An 18818-nucleotide genomic window follows, 5' to 3' on the forward strand; every position below is an offset into this window, starting at 1 on the left:
AGTTGTGTGGCAGATCTGTTCTCCTGTGATAATGTGTTTAGAAATGTGATAATGATATTATTGATTTAAATTAGTCCTTTTAAGGGTGTGCTTTGGAAATATTACACTGGCAAAAAAAAACATATGGTTATGGCTGGACATGTAACCCACATTTATAACCTCAAGACAAATTCAGCAACTCGAATCGGTCAAATCGGTGCCTGGATTGGCTCTGGAATGTAGAATGCCTCTTTGGAAGAAATCAAGACAAATTTAGTTGTACCAAAAATAAGCAGTGAGACTGTAAGTAGTTAAGTATAGGAAACTTTAATCAAGAACTAGCAGGAAGATTATCACTAAAAATTGTAAATTCTTGGTTCCCAGAGGATAAAACCTATAGACACAAGTTTTTTTTTATATGTTCAACATTGAGGTTGATATTTTTAACAGGTCAAATGTCTCATTAATGGAATGGATTGTAACATGACGGATCTTTTTACTCTCCACCTGCTTCAAATAGACAAACAAAACATTTGTCTTTATACCTGGAAAATCTGACATTCCTAGCTGTACTTTTTTATTTAGTGCTAATTAGCAAATGTTAGCACATTAAAACACTACATCAAGATGAAAACATCTTCTGCATATCAGCATATTAGTGTTTCACTGTTTCATGACTACTAGTCTGACATTGCTGATTGATTCTTAATTATGATGATAGGTAAAAGCCACTGGAGTTCTAAAGTAACCACACATGATTCACAATGTCTGGTGACTTTGAAGTCAGAAAGAAAATTTTTTTCAAATTTGTTTTTACCAGACTTTACATAAAAGGGTTTTAAATGTTAAACCTGGAAACAGCTGGTCATTTAATAATAAATTAAAAAACATTGGAACACATATGACTGTGTCCCTCAACCCAAATATAAATGCCCTGTGTTTACTTAGGCCACTGGCCCAGTCATCCTGAAATTAAAGCTTGCCTTTTATCTGCAACCGTATGGATGATGATCCTTTAATAGGATGTGACAGCCTAAATGAATCTGTGGTTCAAACATCCTGGCTTCCTTTGATCAGTCTGACTGAGGGGCTCTACAGCGGCCATCATTGACTCTTTCCTTGACTTTGGGAAAATAAGATTGTTAGCAATGAGACAATTGTTACCATCATTGAGGAGCATGCAGCTTCAGGCGCTAAGATGATTTCTAGGGAACCTGAATATTAGTAACAGGAAGTGTATTGTGGCACGTAAGCCCCATGTTTATGTGTAGCTGTAAGTAGAATGGGGAAAATGAAATGAAAAGATAAGAACCATTACATGGGACAGTCGTGTTCAAAACCTCTGTTGTCACAGTGTGGCATATGATTAGATTTGCTCACACACAGTTTTCATACCCTTTCTGTCTCTGCGTCCATGTAGCATATAAGAGCATAATCTCCTCCATATGCTTTAGAGAGAAATGTAGTGTGAATATTCCTGATCAGCCTTGCTTCATGAATTGGTTTTCTTGAAGTACCCAATACACCAAATGTTGTAACCTCAAGGTTCAATTAAAGCAGAAAGTGCGTGCTGTGCACTTCTCAGATGTTATCGAGTGAAAGATGCTATCGAACGAGAAACCTAAAGGTGATTGGTTTAGTCTCACTCATCCCTCATGCTGTTCCCTTGTGTTATTTTCTCAGTGACCCCTGAACGCCACTAAACTTGCAGAGTTCGAGGCCTCATCCGGAGCCAGCAGCAATAAAGATGAGTAATGGTTGCCTCTCCCTGTTTTCCCTTTGCAGACAAGCCAGCCTAAATGAGGCAGCCGAGAAGTATTACGGACAAGCTGCAAGCCTTAGACCCAATGTGAGTATGAGCACCACTAACCAATCATCAACCATTACCATTTATCTTCAAACATACTATGCACTCACGGTTTGGGTGGCTTACTTCCCGGTTTGCATCACATTAAAATGAGGGGTGGGGTTTTTACTCAGAAGTTTGTTTATGTGACATCCATCACCACCTTCAAAGGGCCGGCTGGAGTAAGTACATTGAAAAGAGTAATGACAATAACACTCCAGCAGGAGACTGCGTCTTGAAAATGAATGGGGTCCAATCTTGGAGCACTTTGACAGGAGGTCAAGTTGTTTAAGTGAGGTCTACAGAGGGACTGAATTATGTTTGGCATGCGGTCACCTAGTTTTTTCCTGTGTCTTGACAAGGGGAAAAAAATGGCCTCAGGATTAATTATCAAAATATGTCAGGATAATGCATTACAGATAATTAGGTTTGGTTCAAAATTTTTAGAAAAACGACATGATGTATACAAACAGTGACGAACAAAAAGGCAAAAGAAGAGCTTTGACTTGGATAGAATTTTTCTTACAAAGACCATGAAATTGATCTCTGGTTGTTTTCATTGTTTGTGACATTTATCCCTTGCCAAACTTCTGTTTATATTCAACACCTTATTAAATCCACGTGAAGGGAAAATAATGTGCTGCCTTCATCACAAATGAATAGATACAGTTGCGTACATGCCTTTGTATGCACGAGTTGGGGGAATATTTCCATAAATATTCATCAATGTCATCTTTGTCCTCAAATGTAATTTTTTCCATCCTATCTTGTATTGTGCTGGGTATCACAGACCTTTTGTTGTTAAAAATGGCACTCACCCTGAGCAAAATTCCAGTCAATCTTGTTTTTCTTATATGTTTTGTCTGACAGCATATAATATTGAGGTTTACCGTCTCTTTATCTAGAATGCTTTTTGTAAGAAGCACAATGCACTTTGGTCGCTAGTCATGGCAAATAATTCCTAATACTTTTTTTTTTTTTAAGTCACACATAAAAGTGCAGGATAGGACACCTCTACCTCTACCTATAACATTGTATCAAATTAAGTTTGATAGTTGTATGTCTCAAAAGCACATGTTCAACTAAGTCTGGTGGTTATTAAGAGGAGACAGGTAATACATTGAAAATGCCACTGGCCTGCTGCCACCTAATGGCTATGTACTTCTGAAAAAGACTCATGAAACTGTCTGCTTATTCAGGCTTCTATGTTCAGGGCCAGTTGTGGAACTTTCACATTTTTGTTACTTGGCATCTGTAAATTTTACAAACACTCATTGAAGGTTCACATCCAAACACAGAGGAGCTTGTTTGCCCTTCATCACTTTTTTCTCTTGTATTCCTTACAGTTGAGGCACAGTTTAATTTAGCATCTTCATCCGTCTTCTTAACCATTATCCTATGTTCTTTCCGATGTGACTTGACTTAAGCCGTGTACCCTGTCCATTTTCATTTGTCATTTCATGCTTTACTGCAGCTTGACTCTCTACTCTCCAAAGGCACTGGAGTTTTATATTAAGCACATATGTGTGCTCGCTCTGAGTGAGAGAGGACAATTCCCTCCATTGAAAGGATTTTGTCCATTAGTCCTACAATTCCCTCTCTCTAGATGAGCTAAATCCTATTGGATGCTTGGATTGCTTTGGTTAATCTTTGCGCCCTGCCATATGACATCTGTCCTTCCGAAGTTTCCCATTCCTAGATAGATTCTTTACCTTAAATACCAATCTGACGTCATTATGGTCAGGTCAACCTAGCTTTATTTTTAACTCTTAGTCTTTATAGCATATGTTGCTTTACGGTCTAGGCTAATATGCTCCACATCTGGCCTTGCCTCTGCTACTACATGCCAATTTTGGGAAGGGTAGGGAAGGCAAAGAGGCTGCAGAGCAGCAGGAAATGAGGGAAAAAATGAAAGCTTTTGACAAGGGAGCATTTCACACAGTGTTGCAAGCATGAGGGAGAATGCCAGAGTAGGGGTATAAATCACAAAAGTGTTTTCTGTCTGTAAGTAGGAGAAAGAAGAAATGCTTTAGTGAGGAGAAGTGGGAGCCTACAGGGGAGAGTTGAAGAACTTTTGCATGGACAGAAAAAAAAAACTTTCAAACCTCTGGTACAAGTGTAATGAGGTGAAGCCCTGATTCTCCATTAATCCTGGAGGATGTTAGAAGGCCTTCATAAGCCTCTTGTCTCTCTTGGTTTGCTCTTTATAAACATTCCACTTCAACTGATTATATCAATAGCTGGACTAAGGTAAAATTAAGTGGTAAGCAGCTGTTACAATGTTAGTAATGCCAGCATCGACTTCGGCCAAAGGCATATGTTTTGTGTGTTGAGGGGGGAAAGTCATTCTAGAGCCTCTTTGATTTATTATTATTATTCATCAGCTTCGTTCTCCCCGTGAGAAGTAGTGCATTTTCACATATCGTTCCCATTGAAACTCGGGCATCACTCATCAAAGCATGACTCTGATAAAAGAGATGTACAGAGAGGTTTGTGAGTGTGTGAGACCAGTGGCTCCCAAACGGTTTCCAGTTGTTTTGGCAGCTTCTCTTGAAAGGTATTCTCATCCAAATCTTAAATATGCACAGCATGAACTTCACACACAGTAAATGTGAAGCAAGTGTTGAGGTTTTCACAGCCATCTTTGGCGGATGAGATGCAAAACAAAGTTTTCATATAAAATGTGTTATTTGTTAATTAATTAATCATGTAGATAGATAAAGTGTTCAGATTAAATTTTTCAATCTTAATTTTTATGTTTTTAGAATCTTTCTTATGCACTTACTTTTCACAAACGCTGTCATTTCCTCACCTTTTTTCATTACATTCTCAGATGTTGTGAAACATTTATAGAAACAGTAACCTCTATTTGTAACAACGTCACTGAAAATTAGTCAATAGCTCATAAAAAGATATTAAGTCTTGCGAAACCGTACTTCGGTAAATTTTAAGATGCCATAATCAGTGCAATGAAAGGTACTTTCACCAAGACTGCTTTATTTATGCAAACCTTGTTTCCAGAACAGACCAGAAATTACAATAGTCTCAAGCTGTAAAACAGTAGCTTTGCTTTAGAATTAAACATCTTTTCCACACTCAAATGGAGATCAGATGTGGCCCTGCCCTGGGCCTGGATACTGCATGTACATATGAGGATTACACCAGGGACAGTTTTATTTTATTTAAGTCCTCATTACTCACTGCCTGTCACACTAATGATGCCTTTGCCCTTGTAATATAGGAATACATAATATATTCATCTAGACCCACTTCAAAGCAGTGGTTGCTCCCTCTGACATGACAAGACACAGAGACACACAAAGCAGACATGGTTACCAAACTCCAAACAAAGTCTGTGATCTGACAAACATGAACCAGTAGTGTGTTAGGGTCTGCTGTCGGCCTCACAAGACGATCATACGGGCTTTCACAACAGTTCCCCCAAAAGGACAAAATGACTCTCTTGTGTGACTTTCTCAAATAAGATCATGTCAGTCTTGATGACTTGCCTAGACCGGACATGGTGACATGGCCTCTGACGTAAAAATTTGAATTTTTGATCAAATAATTAATGAGTCTAAACAAACTGTTTCTAAGTGACTCACAATTTGTCCATGTTAATCCACTGTTCTTAGTGTTTTTACTTCTCAAGACAAGGGTAGTGTTGTAATTATTGGTCAGAAAAGATGGTGTATCTGGAACACAATGTTAAACTGATCTCATCCCAAATTTGTTCTGTTATGGTTTCAGTATCCTGCAGCCTTAATGAACTTGGGGGCAATCCTCCACCTCAACGGAAAACTACAAGAAGCTGAAGCCAATTACCTCCGAGCACTTCGACTGAAACCGGACGATACCATCACCCAGTCCAACTTGCGTAAGCTGTGGAATATTATGGAGAAACAGGGCCTGAGGACCACAAGTCCCTGAGTACTCTCTGCCTGTCCACCTGCCATCTGCAATCCAGACCTGGGTGAAAGGACAGCCAACAAGCTTGTTATTCCTTCTTTTCATCCATAAAAAATGGACGAGACCCAACTATGTTTGCTCAGACAGACCATGATTTGCCACACAGCCTCTCTAAAGACTTCAGAGTTCTGCATACACCTCAGGCCAGCAGCTTTCCTCAAAAGCATTGCTCAAAGTTTGGCAGGCACAACATGGTATTTGGACTTTTTAGAACAGACTTAATGCGCTCACAGGAAACACTTTTTTTTCTTTGTTATTTCTTTCTTAACTATAGAGCACTTGAACTTAAGGTACAGACATCCTTCGGTTTTGTAATTAATTACGGTTTCTTCAATGAGAAACTGTCAGAGCAGTGTTAAATAAAATATAAGAGAGAAAAGACTCTGATATATTTTAAAATGTCATTTAATTAAGTTTGAGACATTTCAAGATGAAAAAAAAGGAACCTGAAGAATTACGAAAGCATTAACTGTAAATCAGGCTTAAAACTCTAAAATATTCATTCACATCCTCATTGGATTGCTTTGTTTGCGAACGAGATTACATACAGTTCTTAAAGAACTTCTGAAATTAGCACCGTCATTTCAAAACCATTTTAGCAGAAGATGTCCTAATATCAACTTGAAAAAGGGAGTTTAAATTGATAGCCATCGTAGGACAATAGCCTAAATTGCTCCGTGACGGCTGGATTTTGTGGAATACCATGTGTTTTGTAAAGAAAACTCTAAAACATAGGCAATGGGCCTCATTAGACATCATATTGCCTTATATTAAAGGTTTGAAATCTTCTTTAACAGTGTACAGTAGCACACACGGGCGTTTTCACCACATCTGATTCTGCACTACACAGGAAATATTAAGCTACCTTTCCGTTGAAGTCACAGAAATCAGAGTCAGTTATGTTAGTTTTGGTGACACAATCTCCCACGCCTAAAGATTTCACAAGCAATGGTTTTACTGTCAGTAACAGTTCTTCTTACCAAAAACAAAAGCTAAGTCCATGCACACCTTCTCATCACAGAATAATGCGCAGACAAGGCACGTCTGAAGGAAGTGTTGTAGCGTCTCCTGTTTTGTTGGAATAAAACTGTTCATTTTATGAATTAATTCTAATATATACCTGCTTTGTGTACAGCATAAAGAAAACCATCCGACAAAAAAAACAAAAACTAACCAGCCTTTTATTTCAGATACTGTTTGGTTCCTCTCAAGAAGTATTTCCCATGTTGTCAGAACTCAGTCTTAAGGTCTCATTTTGTAGATATGTGTTGTTAACATCTGTTGTTTGTATATTGTTAACATAACAGTGAGTGAATTGGCACCTTCCCACAACAAAGAGTATGTACAGTATATGTGATCATATGTTTATCCTCAGCCACCAAAACCTCCACAATTCTAAGTTATTGATTTGTGTTACCTTGGCAACAGAACCAGCTGGCACTGTGTTTTAACAGCAAAAACAGTAAATTTAGTGGATTTTATAAAATATAGAGCATCACCCACAGTGGAGGTTAAAATGTTTTAATAGCTAATCCACTCACAGTGATGTCACCACTCCTCTGATTGTGATGTCATTAGTGGTATGTTTAGGAAATTACTCCCAATTCCACCCCTACCCCACACTTCATACACCACCCTCGTCAAAAAAGTTTTTTTTTACTCCTGTTTGTGTGTATGCAAAGTGTTTATGAACAAACACTAATAACTGCTGTTGCTTGAGCGAAGATGTAAAAAAAAAAAAAGCGTTTCACTTTGTGTCTCTGCTCAGGGATCTCAAGCAATGGGTAATTGCAGAAACTTGTTCACAGAGCGTTTACTAAATTAAAGATTTATTTTTTAAAGTTTTCGTATTTGTATAAATTATCAAGATTTGTAGCTTTTGTCTCCTTTTTGTAATATAAAGATGAACTATGTGCCAGAATAGACTTTCTCTTCCCAATGTTTTTTGTTTTTTTTTCACAACAATAAATTTATGGTCATCTGCTTTTGTTTCAGTTCCTGTTCAACATTTCTTTAAGTACACTGCATTTATATTTCAATGTATGGATCCAAAAACACACATTCCCTTCACACTCAAGTACAACTTCTATATTTCTCAGTCAGATTTTCTCAATAATGGCGTGGAATTTTAACTTTTAATGGGGTGGTCTTTCATGCTGCAGAACAGATTTTACAAGGCATTTAAAGTTACCCTCTGCAAATTTGCTAAAATGTGTCATAAAATCAACTAAAATGGATGTCCTATACTTTCATGTTTGTACTACAAAGGAGACATTTAAAAATTCCCAGATGGAAGGCGTAACACAGTTCCTACATATGGCTGGATTTTTCTACTCCAACCGCCCCCACAATTCAGATGCCCCGACAAGCAAAACGCCCTTCCTTGAGAACGAAGCAGTCTGCCTTGTGATGTCTCTCACATGTCTACACGAAAGGTCAGCTCCCATGATCGGAGCTCACTATGGTGCCAGGCTTTCTTTATTGGACTGGAATGTACAGAGGATGCGTGCACTGTCCTGTCCGGTTTGAATCTTCTTCTCAAAACACAGGTGCACCTCACTCGTCTTGACAAATAAAAAAACCATGAGGCCTGCTGCTTTGTTGGATTGTGGAGTCACGCCACAAAGGCAATGCATTTCTGCCCTGTAGTATCGGTTCTAGAAGAAAACAGAATCTGTCTTTTACATTTACAAAAATCTACTTTAAATAAATTGCAATCAAATTGACCAAAAGTCATATGTCTAACATCATAAAAATAATACAAGGCCAATTTTCAAAAATAATGTTATGCAGTAATGTAGACCCTGTGATGACATCACAAAGCCAGAGAAGACAGGGCAGCAAAAAATAAATAACATTGGTTGAGGAATTAATCAGAAACATTAAATCTCAATGCAATATGTAGACTGAAGAAACCAGCATCGGTGTAATGTCATGTCAAGCAGCTGATGTGAACATCGTAATACCCACTAAGAAAAAATAAAACATTGACTCAAGGTTATATTACTGTGTTCAAATATCACTTGATAAACACAAAAAGTAATAAATTTACTGTCTTGCCCAGAAGAAAATCAAATCTAATGTAGCTTTTGTATCAAAATCTTCACATTTCTCTCGAGGCATTAAATAAACCCTGGATTCCCCACGTGCAGGACCCAAGGAAATCAGAAATGTGTCTTCTATCCTCAAACTCTGTGGACTTGGTTGCCTTATACCATCAGGAGTTCAAGAAGGGATAAAGGACTTTCTTTCTTATTAGGCACCGAACAGGCAAATCTTTTTGGGCATATCAGCCGGCAGATATCAAATATTTTGTGGAATGTGCCGATGAACTATCAGTGCTATAATCTGAAGAATCTGAGCCAGGCGATCACGGCACTGCTTCGGCTTCTTTTGAGTGGACAGCTGTGCGTGATGCTGACAAGTCCTCCCCTCTGGGCCCAATACCCATTGTTATTACTTGACAGGAGAAGCATTACGATGAAACTGCTTCATATTATTGATGTCCATAAAGGAAATTGTTTTCCTTTACGTTACTGCGCAATATTGTCTACTGCTCTACCCCTGTGTGACAACAGCTATGACTTCAAACACAAAAGTGCATCATGACCTTTCATGATGAAGGGGATTCTTGACCTTTTTCTTTTATCTCGCAGCATTTGTACAGGTTAATACTGTCATAGAATTGTAAGCCACACATTTTTTTAACATTACTGTGCAAAATAAACACAAAATGTTACTCTGATAACAGATGTGTCATGTGACATCCTATTTGCGTTGCATTAAATCTTACTGCAGTTTTTTAATGTGTAGGCCTAAAATAGCCACATTGTCGCACTCAATTTAATTTTCTCTTTTTTTGGGGGGGGGGGGGGTCAATTGAATTTGAGTTTCTTTTGTGATCATGTAAGCCGCTCTATGTGACTGCTTGTTGGTAGTTGTGATGAATCTCTTAATGGAGGTGCTTATTCCCTGTACACGGCATGCCACACTCTGGGCTTCTTCTCTACTTCACGTACTTCCTGTGTGAGTGAACTAGGAGTGTGTGTGCCTCTATTGTAAATTAATTCCTAAAAACTGGATTTGACCAACCGACCTGTTGTCACAAAGTCAACAACATAATTGACATTACTTTGGCAGTACTTTTTTAAGTGTCAGTAGCAGCAGCCCTGCTGTATGGTAACAGAAATTTAAGAAAAGTGTGATGTGAATAATGTGTGCCTATGGCCACAGCTTTTTGTGTAGCAATGTTCCTGGTCATCATGCATGCTTCTGCGAACGTGAGATCTTATAGACGCCATGTGTGCTTCTGCAGGTGTGCAATCTTAGCAAGAAAAATGAGCCAGAGACATAACCCAGACCCCCATCCCTGGCCACCCCTGAAGATTTTAAGAGTGCTTTTAAAAGCCAAACCAGTGAGACCTTCTGAATGAACCATTATTTTTATTTCTTCAGATTTTTTCTTTTTTTGGGGAGGGTTACAAGAGGGATTTACTCCTCAGAAAATGGTGTGCTAATTTTATATGTTGCTCTGCTCTGACAAAATGCTCTTTGCCTTCCTTTTATGGAAAAGCAGAACTGCAGGGTTCTCAGAGCTGGACTAGTGAGGCATGTGTGTAGAATTATGTGCAAGCATGGTTGTGCAAATGCCATATGTGTATGTGGTAGCTAGATAGGAGGCAGGTGGCTTGTGCATATCATGGTGTCAGAATTGATTAGTTCCAGAATCAGAGACAAGATGTGAAGAGCCAGCAGCGTACTGTCAAAACAACAGACACTCCTCTAGACAGCTGGATTTCCACTCAGACCATCACATGGACAATATGCAAGCTTGGAAGAGAAGGACAATATTTATAGTCGTGTGTGTTCCAGTGTAGGTTCTTTGGGCAGTACTTACTAAAGATCAATAGAAGTAATGAGAAAATATTCATTTGACCCTAGAGAGAGGCGATCCCAGCGTATTTAACACACACTGACAACCATAAAGGAGATTTTCAATTGTATAAGCAGGAACGTATGTGAACATATTTTGCATCTAAATGTAAAACTTAGCTTCATCAATAAATGTCAAGATGCATCTTTAATTTTGGAACTGAATCATCTTAATCAACATTCATCCAACTTTGAGTCCTATTTTTGAGATGAGTATCCAACACCAAATTTTCCTTTGTAGCCATACTTCCACTCTTCAGGATTATTTTTTTAAAAATCACCGTATTTGTCTACAGACACTTGGTTTTATATTGTGCACCTATTCCCTAGTGACCTTGGTTGTTGCAATAAAGTGTGTCACAGCTTCTTAATCTTCACCCTGGATTGTACTCATTATCTTGCTAAAGACAGCTTTTGCAATTTTTTTTTTTTTTTTTTTTTTGCAGGAGTACTATCAGTCTGGTCTTTCTTTGCCGGACCCCCACTAAAGCAGAGCTGTCCAGCTTCTTACTCATTTTTAACACCATTGGAATGGCTGATTAAGTTCCTCAGAGACCCATTATCGCAGGCAGCCTGTCCAACTCAGCCACCACCACCATTCATCATGCAAATCTAGAACAAGAACACAGTGCTGATATCTACCACAGTCTGCTTTATTATACCCTCATGTCAAAAACCAGTAAAAAGTCTGTTGCTAACAATTCTGGACACTTCGTTTAAAAAACTCCCATAATAAGAGAAATGGGACACCAATGGTTGGCCATGAAAGGAGCAACAGGTCTTGCATGAGTTAGATTTGGTTAGCCAGGTTTGACACCCCCTGCGTCCTGCCCCATATCTCTTCTCCCTGCGGTAGCTGACCCAGGTAGCTGGGGCTAGGACAGATTGCAGGCTGCAGTATGTTATTCTACCCACAAATCTGGAGGCGGTAATTTGCAAATAGACTTCAGAACTCTCAGCACCAGGTTCCAGCCTGGAGGCCGTCTGACAGGTCAGATATGGATTCCAATGGAAAATTTCTCAAAGCTGTGGTCTGGACTTCTTCCAGTGGGCCTGACTAAACACCAGAAGAAATCCTTAGGTTTGAGAGTATTCCAAAGCCACACAAAGATGAAAATGACTATCACAAACAGAAGAGTAAATGCTAAAATATACTCAGTTGTTCTTTGACATCCAAAATTCCTAAGACATCCCAATAAATTCCACACAGCTTTGTTGTTTAAATTTTTGTAAACCCCAAAATCAGTTGTTTTTATCATCAAGATTTGCGCTCACTCAGATTGCGACATGGACTCTTGATCTGAGAGAAATAACCATGCATAAAACCTTTAATGCTAAAGCCATTTTGATGATGAGGTAAACTAGCTGCCTACGACTCGTTTTTGTCCTCAGTGGTTAAGTGTTTGTTTGGGCTGAAATATCTTTAGTGCTATTGAAACAATTAACAGACAACCAAGTTTTTATTCACTGTTTGCCAAGATGTATCAGTATTTTTCATCTGCTAAGAGCTTACATGTAGCTCCAGACAGATGTGGAGTCTGTCAGCTCACATGAAATGTGTCTTCTGTTTAACAGAAAACAAAAAACCTCTGATGCCAAATCAGCTCTATTTAAAGTAATGCAGAAAAAAAAACCTCGAGCTTGGTAACAACCTCAGGGCCACAGACCTGCATTGTTACAGCAGAAATTCCTAAAAACAGCACGCACTGCTGCTTCTGTTGTGTATCAAAGCAGACAGAAGAAAAACCAAAGTTTCCATTGAGATCAGCAGCAAAAAACAAATGCTCTTGATTATGACTGTTTTACAGCTAGAGTGTTAGACTGATGAGACAAAGTATTTTAAACAGCCTCTCAGGTTAGTGACAAATGCAGTGTTCCAGCACTTAAATGCATGTTCCAATGCTAAAGTATATTTAAACATGGCACAATAATAGAGAAGTTATTCCTCTGTGAACTAACTGATGTACTGGTGTCAGAAATCCAAATCAGCACTTTCTACAGGGAGTTTATGACTCTGCTGTTGGAACTTTTTTTTTTTTTTTTTTGGAGTAGTTTAATATTTTCCCATCATCGGTACTGAGGCACACAACAGTAACCCCTTTTTATCATGACATCAACTGACAAGTAAGTGGATTTGGTGTTTTATAGATCTGGAAGCAATCAAAGGATGTTTATACATCTGGAAAAAAAACCTGTATAAAATTGAACTTAGGTAGCAGGTGGTTAAACGCTCACCATCACTGTCATTTTCAAACCAGTTGTAGCTCCTCAGTAGCTGGAACCAGAGTGTTTTACAGTGTTCAGAGTGATTTTAATAATGAGTGCTCAACCCCGGGTAAAACTTTGCTGCACCTTCAGCACCTTCCCCCATCTCTATGTGAACAGTTGTCTTGAGAATGTATAGGATTTTCTTTGAATTGCATTTCAGATTAATTTTATTTTTTGATAGACTGTGAAATGTTGACATAAATTTTAAGTGAATTCTAAATACTATATTGTTATCTGTACTGTAGCTAACAGCAGAGCATCACTGGAAAGAAAAAGTGAAAGTGAATTGACACGTTAATGATGCGCCACAAATATTTTATTTATTTATTAATTTCTTTAACTGCTAACCGAAATAGACAAAAAAACACTTGAAATACTTTTATTTCAAAATTGTTCTGTATTGATAATTTGCTTCCAGTTTGAACCACTCACCAGAATCTTTCAAAACTTTTAGTAGGACTCCTACAAGTTTTAGACATTTTGGGTAGATGAGTTTTTACTAATGATTTTTTTGATTTTATCTCTAGATGTGTGCATTTATATTAGAAATTAAATCAGCGCATACAACTTCAACAAGTGATTTATACAATATGCAGCTCATCCACTGCCATGGTCCAGCCATGTGAGATGTATAATATCACACATTAATATACATGAAAAATAGCATTTATTAGAACATCTTTCATCATAGGGTAGCAGAAACACAACATTTTAATAGTCTGCTTGTTCAATCAGTTCCACAGTTAAATCCAGGCTTAATCAAAAACGCTTAATTATACAGCTACTGTGAACTATGGCGGGTGTATCCTTCATGGTGTTTTTCTCTACAGGAACCTAAAATCTCCAGCTGATTTACAAGCAGTGAATTTCTGTTTTAACTTTTTTAGTGGACTAAAATGGACAACGACTCTCTTTGTGAGAGTCCTGCTTTGTAATGACCCCAGGTATGGTTTGACTCACACAGCGGCTCTTTGTGCGATGGGCACCTGGAGGAAATAGTAAAGCAGAACGGAGGTGGTGCAAAGGCAAGCCTGGTCTGTTGTTCAAAGACTCGGCTTCTTCTTTTACAGATGATTTACTGTGTGATTAGCAGCCCTGCTTTCACTGAGTCAGTTACTGGATGGTACGTTAAAGTTAATTATATAAAAGTGTGTTTGTGTCTCCAGTAAAGAAAGGAAAACTACAGCCTTACAGACAACTAACTGGCATTTCCTTTGATATCATTATCATTTTGGTTGACAGTGTCAAATGAACTGTGTTAATCTATAAATTTTCCCCTATAATGACATTTCACAATTTCCTGAAATTCCCTACTGATAATAAATCACTGCTGGATGACTCACCGATAACACTTGTCTTAATGCAACACAAAAAGCAAATGACTTTTCAAATTGAACATCTGTGGTCCGTATAAGGCATGTAATGTAAAAGGCATAGATGATTACTAAACTAAACATAAAGGCAAGAAGAAAATAACCATAACCGTAATTTACAAGCTGGGGCAAAATTATTTTTTTCTGTCTTCCTACCTTGGCCTGTGTGTTGATTAAATTAATAGAGTGGCCTTTTGTTCATGCCGCAGTGTTGTAATCTATTGGTAAACTTGGTATTCAGGTGAGCATTACAGCAGTACCCATGACAACCATATAGTGAGCAGGCTACACCTCAGCTTGTTTACCATCAGCTGCCTCTAGGAAAAAACTGTGGAAGTTTAGCTGAACCACTGGCAATTAAGTTAGATTGCATTGTGGGTAGTTCCATAACATATGGAGAAGTCAATGTTTGTTCCATTAATTTTTTTTTTTCTAACTTTCCATACTATGTTATAATTGTGAAAGACGTAATTGGTGTGATTATGTTTTTATGCCTCTAGGATAGTCAGGAGTAAGCAGTTGCTTTTTTTTTTGTGCCGCCAATGAGACAAAGAGAAAGGCAGAGGCAAACTATGCTACATATTTTTCTTTCTTCATCATTTTTATTATCATTCATCAACATGTCAAAATACCTTTTCTAAAATGTAATCCAACTTTGCTCCCTACCATCCATCTTCACTTGTTATCCTGTCACCATGTTTGCCTCCTCTGCTCGATCCTTACGTGTGTCAGAGGTTATCAGCAAACAAATTGACCAATCACAAGATTATCCAAGAAAAAAAACAAGTTTGGACTGAAATATGAGCTTGTTTTAATGATCAGCATGTAATTACTGATGGTGTGCAGGTGTTATACAAGGTCTTATAAAAGATTCAAGATTCTAACTGGGAAATCTTGTCTTCTAGTCACAAGGTAGATAGATTTTATTTTCCACATGATACTTCAAAAGTTTTTGGCATCTTTGTTTCTAGGAAAGTTGATGGTTAAAAATACAGTAGTAAAAACAATAATACAATTATTTGATAAAAAACACAACGGGGCTGCTGTGTCAGCAGCATCAGCATTTCCCAAATAGTGGTGCAAAAAGTTTGTCAAAAATGTTTACAGATTAAACAAGTTTTTTTTTAATTTCAGCCAAATTGATGCACTTAAAACTTTTATTTTATAGACTAAAAAATAATGTTAATAAAATTATTCTTTTTTATAAATTGAACTATATTTCTTTTTTCCTTTTTTGTTTTCCTTTATTTTAATAAGGGTACAATGTTATTCAGAGGTGTACTTTAACAATTTTATAGACAATTGATATTAATTATAGTCGCGGCGGAGATTGGGGTGGCGCAAATTGTTTTCTTCTTGCTAGGGGGGCGCAACAGAAAATAATTGAGTAGCACTGCCTTACACAATATTTAACCATCACATTTCCTGACAAAAAAGGGAATCAAGAGTCAAATGAGTGTAAAATGAGATCAAATAATTTTACCTCCAGAACTTATTAAAATGAAACACAAGTTACAGTATATTCTCTCCCACATTACAATATATAGAGTACATTGCTCTATATTAATTAACTACAGTATATTTGGCCTCGGTCATTACCATTTAACACACACATCTGCTGGCACTATAATAACTGACATCATCAAGAGTGTTACGCTCCACCATCTGTGTCCCACAATATTCAGCTACTCCCTGAATGATTTTTTCCCCTGCTCATAATTTTTTGAATAAACATTCACAAAGGTCATCATAGGGGGCAAAAACAATGAACAGGGAACAGGTGGAGTTTGGTAATCAGCTTTAATAGAGAGCCAATCAAAACAAATAACATTTGGGAAATAAATGCACCTTATCAGATAAAAGTCCCCCAGTAGGCAGGATGCTTTACACGTTATGAACAGGGAAAAGTAAAACTGATTTTCTTTTCTGTGAAGCAGTCATCCATCATTCTGGGCTCAGACAGTGGAGAAAATGACCCGATACTTAGATGCAAATCTGTTTCATCAATGTGATATTAGCCTTGGAGATTTGTCTGTAATGGATGCCAAGTGTGTCAGTGAGGGGATCGTTTAAAGATAAGGTGCATTTATGAGGGAAAAGACTTAGAGATGTGAGTGATATCTATTGACTGAAGAGTAGAAGTGTTTAGGGGACAATACAGAATTGTAGGTTACATTGTTAACATTGTTCTGTGAGTGATGAGAACTCTCTACATCAAACCTCCACCAGACTGATGATGCATTGTGCTTACATTGTCCTCTTCTGGCGTGACTGACCAATCAAATCCACCCATTCAAGAAGACGCTTCTGATCCACAGTCACCCCGTTTCCCTTTAGAACACAACAGTTATAATGGAACATACATTATTTTAACATAGACAAGAATTAACCTTCATGCCATCCACAACTTTACACAACTTGCTGCTACTGTCATCTTTACCAAACTGACATAAAATTAGCATAAATATTTTCATCTCATTCTTGACAAGAAAATAAAAATCAATGAGTGATGGTAAAAGAAAAAAAAACATAACATAATAAAAATACATTTTACATGGTACGCTTCTTTGGTTTGGCCTGTTGTGAAGGAGGCTCGACCCACTCGAAAGGTCAAAAGAACCAGTTTCCACTCTAGTCATTCTTTTACTTATTCAATTAAAGTTTTGCAGTCCTAATTACTGACTCATTCATCCTCTTCACAGTCTTGATTCCATTCTTTCTTCATTATGGAGGGGGCCAGAATTTGGAAATAGTTCTTCTAACGTGAGTTTGGTCTCCAATTTACTTGAATAGATACAATCAACCTCGGAGAGTCCCTGTGGGGAAAAAAACTAAAGATGAGTTATGCAGTTGAGTGTGGGAAGAAAAGTGTAATGACTTACACCTGAATGCTCCCACTTTAACAAACACCATGGGTTTGTCATTCACAAGCATCAGACCCCCCTGTATTCAAAGACGGAGGCTTGCAGGGATGCAGCACTAATGAGGCAGCAGGCATTTCTCTGGCTCCTCACAAACCACAGTGTGTGAAGTCTTCTCCTGACCAGAAGCTGCACCCAGTACCAGCTGCTATTCCTCAGAGTGAAAAGGATTCACAATTAATGATGCAATTATGCAAATCAGTTTGCCCAGCCACTCGTACGCCTCCCCTCCTACTAAGTATCAATCCTATTGAAGAATGAGAGAGCGAAAGCTTCACCACTCAGACACAGAGCGTGGATTCGCCCATGAATCTCAGCTTTCCTTTAAGGACATTGCGAGCAGTGAAAATGTGATGACTACAAATAACAAATAACAAAGACAAAACTCTTTTTTTTTTTTTTTGCACATATCTCAGGAATCGGATAAGATAGAAAGACGAAACTAAAGGAGTTATATTCAGGGAGACAAGGGGATGAAAATTAGATTACAACCTTCAACTTAACAAATTAGGTCAAAGTCAAATTTTCACTCGTATACCTTTTTAGGTACACGTCTCTGAAACCTGATGAAATATAATCACAAAACAAAAAGCAACACTTTCAGGAAGCCAGAGGCACAAAAATGTGATTATGACCCTCACCTTTGGAAAAATAGGTCAATGCAGTCAGGGTAAAATTTTGAATTCAGGGGTGTCGCGGGATGTTGCAACCACTGACTGCCTTGTTGTCACTCATCTTGTCATTTCTTGAGAACAGCGCTGGAGGCAGGTCCGCTAAGATCCAGTCAAGCGTTGGCCTCAGAGTACTTTGTCTCATATTGATGTCACCAAATCAATTTGTTGACTCATGACAACAGGAACGGCTGACAACATTCTGCGTCTGTGAGAATGCTGTAAGAATACAGTGTTCAGCCGTTACTGTCCGACCTCTTGGTTTTCATTTCAATCATTTTATCAACACAACTCTCGCATTTTAAATACAGGCACTAGTGCTCACACCAAGGACAGTGTTGTTTGGTTACTTCTGTAATGATAGGAATGATTGATTTTGATGATAATGTCACTCATGTAGGGGTTTCATAATTTTATATACCTTGACTGTACCACCCAGAGCAGAAACAACACACTGCAGCCAATTCTCTAAACCACAATCACAACATGGGAATGGTCTGGGGTTACTTTGCCTTTATTAAATGTGGAACCACAATAAATGGAAATGTTACACTTGTGAGTTCCTCTATAATCATGTTACATCCCATGCCGGAATGGTTCAGCTCTTCAGAGACAAACCACCTTTGTGACCACAAGGTATTGTGTCTGTCAGCTGCAGAGAAATAAGTATTTTAAAGGTTGTGCTATCTGGTGGCTCTTTCCGTTTTGTCCTCACACTTCAATGCCTCTGTATCGTTAGATGCATTTTGATACAAAGTGTTACCTCATTTACACATAACAAAACGTTAAATAAACACTACATACCCCAACTAAAGGCTAGCCAGAGCCCGACAAATAGAAAGTGGAAGAAATAAAACCA

At 38.0% G+C, this 18818-nt stretch overlaps 1 protein-coding gene across 2 annotated transcripts in view; it reads left to right on the plus strand.

Moving 5' to 3' along the window:
• The window catches only part of tmtc2b (transmembrane O-mannosyltransferase targeting cadherins 2b), an 81119-nt gene extending 73342 nt beyond the window's left edge, over positions 1-7777 (plus strand). Inside the window, exons 11-12 of one of the 2 annotated variants that reach the window (XM_068312878.1) lie at positions 1765-1828; positions 5576-7777. In XM_068312878.1, the coding sequence (XP_068168979.1) occupies positions 1765-1828; positions 5576-5755 (244 nt within the window). In that variant the 3' untranslated portion in view covers positions 5756-7777. Of the gene's footprint in view, positions 1-1662; positions 1829-5575 lie in introns of those variants that run through there. The other variant, XM_068312879.1, reaches the window with a different exon arrangement.
• The last annotated feature ends 11041 nt before the right edge of the window (positions 7778-18818 follow it).

This window comes from Antennarius striatus, chromosome 4 (genome assembly GCF_040054535.1).
Source record: "Antennarius striatus isolate MH-2024 chromosome 4, ASM4005453v1, whole genome shotgun sequence".
In the NCBI taxonomy this organism is placed as follows: Eukaryota; Metazoa; Chordata; class Actinopteri; order Lophiiformes; family Antennariidae; genus Antennarius; species Antennarius striatus.